The following is a 10551-nucleotide window of genomic DNA, read 5'->3' on the forward strand; positions in this document are numbered from 1 at the left end:
TCGAAAAGAAAACCTGACGAGATTTTTCTTCAATCAAAGGGACTCGAAAAGTCAAATACATCTTTGTATCGCATATTTCAATTTCTTCAAAGCAAAGTGAAGGTTGATAAACGTACTGAAATATGTCCTATTATATATATTTAGCAACTTTTGATACATCGTAGTAACATATTATATGTTGCACCTCGCACTTCAGTCTGTTTCGAGTATTCGTGCAACTGGTCATTGAATATCCTGTGATACCGTAGAGATATTTTTTCAATATTTTTTTGCACATTTATTCTTGAATTTTTGAATAGACAATTTGAGTTTGCACTGATAAGGTCGTACCACTGTCATATATGTTCCGATTACGTGCGTTTGAGCATGTTATAGACCAAAATATAATTTGTATTAGAAAATAATAATACTGAAAAAATTTTATTTCTGATATTTGACCCGGTATGGCTTCCAAAAAAAAAAAGGAATTCAAGAAGTGAAGGATAGGAATAAGAAAGACTGCGAAACTACAGTGGTATACGCAGATGGGATAATTCAAAATTTAAAGTAACCAGGTTCCGAAATCGTGAGGTAAGTATGATAGTGCTAAGAGCACTGGATAATGAAAAAGATATTTAGGAGCTTGTCCTAGCTTCGAATGATCGAGTAGCCGAACTGGCGCGACTCGCGCGAGCTTATATGTATACATTACAGGCAAAATTAAACAGCGAGAAATGCTCCGCAAGTCGGCCATTTGGCGGCGTTGTGCCAAAGTGGGGAGTGCGAGACGGCCCGAGAAACCCGGACCGCTCACACCAACACACTTTCAATCTCCAACATGACCAAACTCGACATTCTCGGTGAAAGAAAATTGACAAATTTTCTTTGACAATATCAGCAGAGCTTTGTGAGAATTGAAATCGAATTTCGTGATGATTTCATTCTTGGAAGGTAATTTCCAGTGAGGTAGGTCGGTTCAGTTTTCGTGACAGAAGATTTCCATTCGAGAGACTCGTGGAGGAACAAGCTACCACAACATTACGCCACTTGCTTCCGTGAAATATATACGTATAATATTTTACAATTTAGAAAATTATGCAAAAATTCTAAATTTTGTATAGAATAAAAATAAAATTTAAGATTCTAGAGGTTTACCAAGAGCCCTAAAAATTTAATGGTTTATTTACAAAATAATTGTAGAAGAAAGAGGAGGAGTTTTCAAAGACTAAAAGTTTTAGAGAGTAGAGAGATTAGGAGGATTGCTTCCGTTGGCTATATAATAAAATGACGATGAGTCCAGTCACCATAGCCTCCGGAGCCCGAAAGAGCCCCCTGCTACGTTCCTGGAACGAAGGGGCGCGCGGGGCTTAGGTAACTGAGTAAAAGAGGGGCGTAGGGGGAGGGGAGGGGCGGCAGAGCACGAGAGTTAAAGAGAGGAGGAGGTGAGAGTAGTGAGAGGAGGCAGGAAGAGGAGGGAGGGGGGTAGGGCCGAGGGTGAACCCCTTATTGATTTTTAGGGTGACACTGTCAACCGGCGAGTGTTGAGTCCCCCGCGACGGGAGACTTTGAAGCGGCCAGCGAGAAAAAATGTGCCGGCCGCCGCGCCACTGTACGCGCGAAAAATCTCTCTATCCCCCCACTCCCCTCCCTGCGCCTTCCCCCACCATCAGACTCTCACGCTTTGCCTTCCGCTACTACCGTTCTAACGGTCCTCTTCGAGCAGCCGGGTCTTCAATCTTCAATCCTGCAGAAGGACCGCACATATATATATATATATATATATATACAGCCAGTTATTATCCATCGAGCAAACGCTGGCCTCCTCGTTTTGTGCAAAGCGAGAAACCCCTGCCAATTTTTTTTTTCTCCTGGAAAAGTGCAAACCTCGTGCAAAAGAGTTACTACGTTCTCTCCTTCCCCTTCTCTCGCTCGCGTACCCCCCTTCACCCTCTCCCTTCCATTTCACTCCCCCACCTACTGGTTCACCGATCCACCCCCACGACTCCTTGTTTCCCTCACCTCGGTAAAGGGGGTGCAGCTCAGGGCCGTAGCCACCTTTCATCCTTGCTAACACCACACCACGTGTCTGCTAGCTACCATCAGCAGTCCGCGACGCCTATGACGTTTCGCCCCGAGAAAGACACTCCGTTCAAGTGCATCCTCCCGCAAAATACGCCGTTCCTTCTCGTTCCAGCTTTCCCCGAGCTCCACCTCGGGCCATTTTGCGCGCTCTCTCCGTCGCTACACCAGCACTCTGTCTCTCTCTTCAGTATCAACAAAGCTCTACTGGCTTTCCGGTGAAATCCACAATAACAAATACTGTTTGGAGGTTAGCTGGAAATATGTTCTATAGGATGTAGTGAGAAAAGGGGGGTAGAGCGGAATGGTAGGAGTGGGGAGGGGAGAGTTGATCGACTCGCGACCGTGAACGTAAACGTAAACGTAAAAACGTAAACGTAAAGGTGAATGTGAATGTGAACGTGAAAGAAGGAGTGCGACGCGCTCTAATTTCCACGCGCACGAGCAAGCGAGCAGGCGAGCATTTGGCCTGCACGAGCAAACGGCTAAAGGAAGTAAAGCGAGTGAAGCAGCAGTAAAGCGGCGAAAGAGGAAGTCTCCTGGACGAGAAACTCGTTCGGCGCCACTGGGAATAACCGCTGTTTTCTCTCCGTCTCTTTTCGTTCTTCGACACTCTTCTTATTATTACTATTATTATTATCGCCATTATTCAGCTTCATCCTTTTATAACGTTTGTTATCGCTGGCGGTGATGACGCACTTTTTCTCAGCGTTTCTCCAGTCGTCTGCGAGTATCCGGTTTTTACGTTTGGCAAATTTCATCGGCGAGTGATGACGTTGACACGTACAGGAAGAGAACAGAGTTACTCGCATGCAACAGGCGACACCGCGTTGCCAAAGTTTCCTCTCTTGATTAATCGATCGGAAATTGCTACGCTCGCCAACAACTTCCATCAGTAAGGATTAATTCAACGGCGCTTTTGTATCTTTGCGCTGTTTCGTTCGGTGCGACAGTCTCTGCAATACCGCATATAAAACAGTGACTTGTGATACTTTGTTTTTGGTGTTAGAGTTTTTGACGCGAAAGTGAAAAATCAACCTAACCTCACCTCATAGAAAAAATTGTTGACAGTTTTGGGAGTGGCGGGGAGGTGGTAGAGCGAGAGCCAGGGACTGGCTGGATTCTCCATTGCGAGGAAAAAAGTGGAGTTGTTACGTGGAAGCCAGCGCGTTAACGAAAAATCGATACGACAAAGTTACCATAAGAATTTCTCGAGTACAGCCGACAATCAAAGCTTATTCTACAAAGTGGGGACGTCTATTTTCACCCTTTCCAGGGTTTGACAGGAACACTCGTGTACAATGACGAGCGGTTGGATTTGCTCTTGAGTGTTTTGTTGTAATTTTAGATAAAATCGAGTGTAAGAAAGTGCCGGCACCGCGTGCTGTGCGCTATTTGGGTGGGGTGTCCAGTGATGTGCCAGCCAATGAAACGAACTTTTTAAAAATGGCTGCGCTTTTCGCCACTCGTTCGCGCTGCTGCAATTACTCTCGTCGTCCTAGAAAAAAATCCAGTTGACAGTTGAGCGATTAGAAAGCTTTTTGGCACGTGGCTCCCAGCAGGACTTTCTGCTGGCGAGCAAACCTCATGCTTAAGTCAATTGCTACGCCACTGGCGCACGTGCGTGTATACGTGGGTTATACAATTAATTTTTTAACCATTTGCGACAAATATTCAGTCCCGTTGCTCGGCTACTTGTTAAAAATAAGCAAAAAATTTGTAGACTCTACCATTGCTTCATAAAAGTATATATTTATTGATCTTATTTAAAAATTGTTACAAATTAAATTCTCTATAAAACAATATTTCTCCCTTACGCATACTACGTTAAAAAGCTCAACACGGTTGAATGGTACGAACGTTCTTTTTCAACATATCGACTCGCTATCGTCAGTTTTAACATATAGAAAAATATTTGTTTTAGTGTGCTTTGGTGCAAAGTGTGAAAAGCTACGTGAAAATCGAGGGTTGATTGATCGAAGTAAAATTGTCATAAGAAGAATTTATACGTGTGGGGAGAAAATCAAAACTGCAACTAGAGGCCCGTAAGAGTGTACGTCCCTGCAAAGGTCGTCTGTTGACTCCGGTGGTGTTTATTCGCGCTTGCTTCTTCTTTCTCCGTTGCTCTCTTTCGCTTTCTCTTTTTCTCTCGCTTTTCCACTCTATCTTTCTCTCTTTCCCACAAATCCTCTCTCTCTCTCTCTCTCTCTCTCTCTCTCTCTCTTTCTATCTATCTCTATCTCTATCTCCCTCTCTCTCTCTCGCACCGAGTCATTCGTGTTTGGAGCATCGAGAATGGGAATCTTTTTGCAATGTGACGCGAGGATGAATGAAGATTAGCGTGATGTCGGACCTGTGCACGCGCCTAATGGTGGGTGCGCGTCCGGATTTAAACCCGAAGAAGAGGGAAACATCCTGAGAGGCAAGAAAAATTGCGTCGAAAATGCCGGCAACGCGACTAGAGAGGAGCATCTTGTTGCCGCAAGCTTTCACGATTTTCCCTTAACTATTGTGCCTACTTTTAGTGAATTTTGACTTTTAAACGAGTTTCTTTCGCATGCTCGATGTGCTTCGGTCACGCGTACTCTTGTGAAATTGGCGAGTCGTGTTTCAGTGCTGTTATAGGTTAGGTTACCGGTACATAACCTTAAACCAGTGTAATCATTCAGCTACTCTTTTATATACAAGTGTCAGTGTGTTTCAAGCTGCAGGCTTTTCTATTTCATCCATAGAGACCTATCAGGACAAATAATTATCACACCAAATACTGATTCCTACTACGGTGGGTGATCGGTGCTATGGAGTGACCAAACTGCTTGAGGAACAATGAAGGCCAATGGGACAAATAATGGTAATTTCTTTTAAGCTCTATTACATCAGTGAGGCTTTTCACTTCTATGAGCTTGTTTAACATTTCGAAGCAATAAATTACTCTTGAATGCACATGAATCCTTCGTAGACACATTTGTTTACATGTAACATTGCATTCCGTTGACTACAAAGTTTACAGTAAAGATGTGAATCTGTTAAGGTTTAAATATTTTGCAAGATAAATAAAATACATGGCTTAGTCTATAGATCAGTATTACTTTTATAAAAGTAAATATAGCATTTTATACGTTTATTACTGTCAAAAGTCAAAGTTAGCGTAACTGTTATAAAGAATGTTTTGCTGTGCATTTCAATTTATTAATCACATTTAATACTTTGTAGACATACCTATTATTATCTAACCAATCATGAGTGTTATAACGTACCTACATAAATTATAAATAGAATATAAAGTATATCCTCACCAAAACTTGACTATAACTTATCGTTAAGAATGCAATATAGATTACGCAGTATAAAATAATGTTCAGATTGAGTTTGCCAATGACACATCGAAGAGAGTTTAAGGCTTATCTAATGATTGGTTTGTTGGATTTGTAGGTTGTAGCCGCCTAAATACGCCATTGGCAGCTACCACCACGCTGGAGGATCCAGGGACTCCTGCCTCCTGGAAGGGCCCACCTCCGGGTTCGGAGGCTTCACCTTTTACTCCGAACTCCGTTGGTCAGGGTGGAGGTCCTCAGTCTGGTCCGTACAATAATACAGGAGGACCACCAAGCAATGCGGGTTTTCAAGGTCCCGGGTCGTTTCCGGGGAGTGCCGGTAGTCCAGCAGGTGCGCCTCCTTATCAGGGACCACCGCCAGGTTCCGCGACACCTCAATATACGGCATCCCCTGCACCTAGTGGATCGTCCACGCCGGGTCCAGGGCCACCACCAAATTCCACCGGATTCCCACCTCCACCAAACAGTACGGGTCCTCCTTATAACGGACCCGGACCCAGTCCTTTCGGTTCTCCCTCGGGAGGACCTCCGCAATTCGTCGGACGACCCGGTTCTTCCGGTCCACCGTTTGTTGGACCACCGGGAGGTGGTAATCCTCACTTCCCATCGCCTGGACAGCCGTTCGGTGGTCCGCAGTACGGCATGCCTCCAGGAAGTCCTTTCGGACCTGGTGGCCATCCCATGGCAGGACCGATGGGTCCAGGGCATCCGATGATGGGACCAGCTGGCGCCGTTGAACGGATGGATCAAGCGTGAGTAATTTTTATCTTTCACTAAACTTTTCATTAATTATATACAAAAGATGACCGCGCGTATCCTGGTTTAAACCCAGTACCAATCGTCACTGGTCACTGAAAACCTTCAAATTCCACCAGAAAATGCGCTCAAGTTTATTATTACCGTTTAAAAAACTCTTCGAGGAAACTTGGTTCCCTCAGTAGGTCAACGTGTAAATTATATTTGTATCAAACGAAAGGCTTTGATATGGATGAAATTAGGGTGCAAGAGAGAGAAAGGGAGAGAGAGTTATATTACATTGTTGCAACATCGACGTTCTCAGATAGCAAAGTCCACAGGTAGCCAGTGTTATTTATTACTCGTCTTCTGGTTGGTCTGCATTCTTACTGATAATTCCCTTGTTCAGCCACCAAGTGCATTTACGTCCCTCGAGATACGTTTGAAAGTCTTGCGTCATTCTTGCATCGAGACAAACATCTCGTTAACTGCCAAAAGCGAGCGATTCTTCCTTTCGAAACAGAGATAGCTATAAACGTTGACTCGAGTGTACATATATATATATATATACATATACCCCTCCAAATAAATATCAAGTGTGTGCACGGATGCCCGATACACCGTTCGCACGCATAAATGGCTCGAGCCAGTTTTTCGAATAGTTTTGTAACAAGCGACTAGAACCACTTGGCCCATAACATCCTCCAATCGCAGGACTAAAATGGAGCGCATTATTCAAAATAGCTTTCGTGCAAACCCGAACGCCAGTCTCAAAATACCAAGGTAAGTGTTTGAGAAAGAAAAGAAAAGTTCAATTTCCTGTATAAGATTTTTTTACTTGCAGAGAGCATTTGTTAGAGACACGCTGAAGAATAAGAGAATAGTTCATCGGAGACAAATGTAAGACAGAAAGATACTCGAAGCGCTATTAGCTGCAATATGAATTTGCACATGGGACAAGGATGATGATGATGATGACGATGAGAGTGTATCGGAGAGAACGTCCAATCAGAGGCATCGATCATGAAAAGAAGGATGGTCGAATTGTTTGGGAGACCGGGAATAATTTTAATCCCTGTCAGGTTTTAATTAAGCCGAATGCCGCTCGACACTATATAATTTCCAGGACGTTGAATAATTGTGTACCTGTCACAACTTAGTTAACACTCGTGTGCCTTCTTCTCCCTAGGGACATTACTGGGTCTAAGGGGCGAAGAAATTGCAGCAAGATAAATTAGCGGGAATAAAGTGGACTTTCTTTTTCCGGTTGTAACGACGGGCGTATTGTTGAAGGGGTGGGAGTGGGCGTTGAGGGGGTGGGAAGGGTTGGTGTGCGTGCGTTTGTGTGGGAAGGGTGCGGAGGAGGAGCGCCGCAGCAGCCAAGATAAAACAAGCATTTCCCTGCGAGAGAGAGAGCTTTTGAACGGGACTGTACCGATGGGGTAACGTGGAGTTTTGTGCTGGGTTGTACGGGACCCATCCCCCCTCTCCTTTTCCGCCTAAACCCTCCTATCCACCCCCCGTACTGCGGAGTTCGGGGTAGGAGTGGGAGTTTTAGGGGTGGCTGGGGAGAGGGGGGAGAACAGGGGCAACACGACGGTTCTCATGTTTCCTGTATTTTAATTTTTCACGATATCTCTTCACGCTGCTGCTGTCTGCAAATTATTTCCCTATGCTCTGCTTGCTGCTTACCGCACTTTCATCATTTACCTCCTTCCCTTTCGATGCTACAATTTCTCCCTCTTGACTCTTCTCTTTTCTCTCCCTAATCTCGCTCTCTGCTTTAAATATATTTTTATATATTATTCAATATTGTTTCTCTCGCAGCACCATTGAGAGACGCTGAAATAATACATTGTGGTATTTGGTAAAATATTGCAAAGTGACAGAGACATCTTTCAGCAATATTTCTGATACATCAGAGGAAACTTTATGCACTACCTGGCTTTTCATCTCAGATTAAACTTTCCTGAAGATTCCTCTGAATTCTACTCTCTACGTTCCACGATTCAAAAAATTCTCTTCTATAATTTCTAATTCCAGCGATAAATAAAATTGATTTCCACCTGTCACCGAGTCCAGCAAAAGCAATCGATTTTTAAGGTGTGGAGCAAGTGGAAAATCATCCCTCGCAACTCCATCGAATCTTTAATTAGTTAAAAAACCCAAAGTGCGTTAACTCTTGTCTCAACTTTGCAATAATTAGATCATTTTCTTCATCGACTTTTAACGAATCAATCGTGCAAAATCTTTGGAAAATCGTTAATGTCGTTTATTGGCGATCGTTAACATTTCTTGTCCAATGAAATGCAAGAGATTGGGAGGTTGATGAAAAACAAGAAGTTTGTTGAGAACCGCTCTTGAGTTTTGTTCCCCTCCCAGAGTTCCTTGGAAGGAAGAAGAGGTAGTCGGTATATAGCGAAGGCGTGGGGTAGGGTATGGAGTGAGGGAGGCACGGGGGAAGCGCAGTGAGTGGGGAGCGTGGAATGGTGTAGAGGGGGGAGGGGGATTTGGTTGGGAAGGGAAAAACGGTGGGAGGAGAGAGAGGGGCTATGGTGGAAGAGCAGAGAGGGGGAGGCTCGGGGTGATCCCCAGCTCGTGCGTCTGCCACCTCCGTTTACACTTTCGCGTCTAGTGCCACGGCTACCAAACCAAGAGTTCTTCTTCTTCAGGGTGTGCACGGCTCTCCTCTCCCCTCTTTCCTTCCCTCTCCAGCATTCCCCCCTTAAGCTTCCTTTTATTTCCCCACCGTTTGTCTCAGGTCGTGGTCAAGCCACGGTTCCACGCAAACCGATCACACTGGCTGTGTGCAGCGTCTTCGAAAACTCTGGCTGGTCTCAACTTGATCTCGCTAAAACTCTCGAAACTTCGGATTAAAAGCCACTTTGAAAATGCGCCGTTGGTCTCTTTCGCATGCGATATCGATAAAGGCTATTTTCATCAGTGTCCATGTAACGGAGGAATGTAAGGTGTGGAAGGGACAATTTGGATGATTTTCATTAACTTTTTAGCTGCCAGTGGGGCTATTTTTGGAAAAGGGAGGAGGGGACGTTTCGTCTCCTGGTATCTCTGCTTCGGTGTATATCGTTGCCAGCTTCCCCCTTCGTAGAATTCAGTCGGGTATTACTGGAGAAACTCGGGCTTAAATGCAGGTATAAGCAGACATTCGGAATCTTCTTTCCCTCGAAAACCGGTTTTTAATTGTGACTGCAACTTTGGCGTTACGACTATACACGATAAATTACTGTTTACCTGCATGGTGTTGAATTCAATTTCAAATAATTATTGTTCCAGAAGACTTTGTATTAATTTCCATGGTGGACCACTCTTGGAGCTTCTTCCCTTTTTCGCTTTGGATTTTCAAGGATTACCACGAAATCATTTGGTCCTCTATAAAGATTTGCTCTCTTGCTCCAACACAGTCTGCAAAGTTTACTCCAATAAATTTCCCACTGCTCGATGGGACTTGAAATTTAATCATTTGGATACTCCTATGATCATCGACTGATTCCCTCAACATTTTTCCAGGTTCATTGACCTTTCCCACGAGTCTGCATAAACTGGCAGAAGAGAAGCGAGGAAGGAATCCCTCTCCATGGATGAGCAAAATAATTGTCAATGCGAAAAGTCGAAGGCTGCGTAACGTGGTCCAACACGAGCAGTTGGTCCTTGCTCGATGATAGATGAAACTGATTAAAGGAGGAAGAAGAATAAACTGTTGAGGATAACGATAAGTGTGATGCATCGTGAGGTGTATATTATAGCAGAATAGTCGGAAACGCAGAGTAGGTTAATGCAGCTTTGGTTAGAACGCTGTTGCATGAAAATCATACATCATTTATAGTACACTTAGAGAAGAGCTGTGAGAAACCATATGTCAGTCGCTGTCTCGGATGGACAGAATTTATCGCTGATAATTTTCAGCGTGCACACTTGTTTACTTACCGTTGAATATTTTAGGCTTTCTTATTTGGATTCTTCCGAAGAAGGAAAGAAAAGAGAGAATTATTATTTCCCTGCATTCACGGAAGAATCGGGCCGCTCCGAAGGAGTTCACGACCTCTAAAAACTTGCTGGAAAGAAACTTGCCAAGTATCAAGAGCCTCCCACCGTCATGGCCAATCTTGCTCTATTCCCGTACACCGATTCTCTTTACGATCCATGCACTTTAATAACAATTTTTGCACACCGAGGAATCAATACTACTACCCAGTGTGCATGAGCGTTAAATGGGAGGAAGAGGGTAGTTGCTGGAAGATAAATTTTGCAGGAATTAATGGACAAATGAGGAATATGCGCAGGGAGCGAATCTGTGTTTTGACAGATCAGATGCGTATGGACTGCTTTATTAAGCAGTGTTGCCTGGGCGCCGAGGAAAGAGATAGTATTGATTTTTACCGATATTTAGCCGTGGAATTATCCC

General features: G+C 44.1%; 1 protein-coding gene across 1 annotated transcript; it reads left to right on the forward strand.

Annotated features, from left to right (window-relative positions):
• Window positions 1-2218: 2218 nt before the first annotated feature.
• Window positions 2219-9636, forward strand: LOC136775790 (basic proline-rich protein-like). The gene is made up of 3 exons (XM_066730864.1): window positions 2219-4909; window positions 5491-6145; window positions 9423-9636. The coding sequence occupies exons 1-3, from the start codon at window positions 4885-4887 to the stop codon at window positions 9634-9636; spliced, it is 894 nt and encodes a 297-aa protein (XP_066586961.1). The 5' UTR covers window positions 2219-4884.
• Window positions 9637-10551: the final 915 nt, after the last annotated feature.

This window comes from Prorops nasuta, unplaced genomic scaffold (assembly GCF_024137725.1).
Source record: "Prorops nasuta isolate Cenicafe-Biocafe unplaced genomic scaffold, Cenicafe_Pnas_1.2 PNAS00008, whole genome shotgun sequence".
NCBI lineage: Eukaryota > Metazoa > Arthropoda > Insecta > Hymenoptera > Bethylidae > Prorops > Prorops nasuta.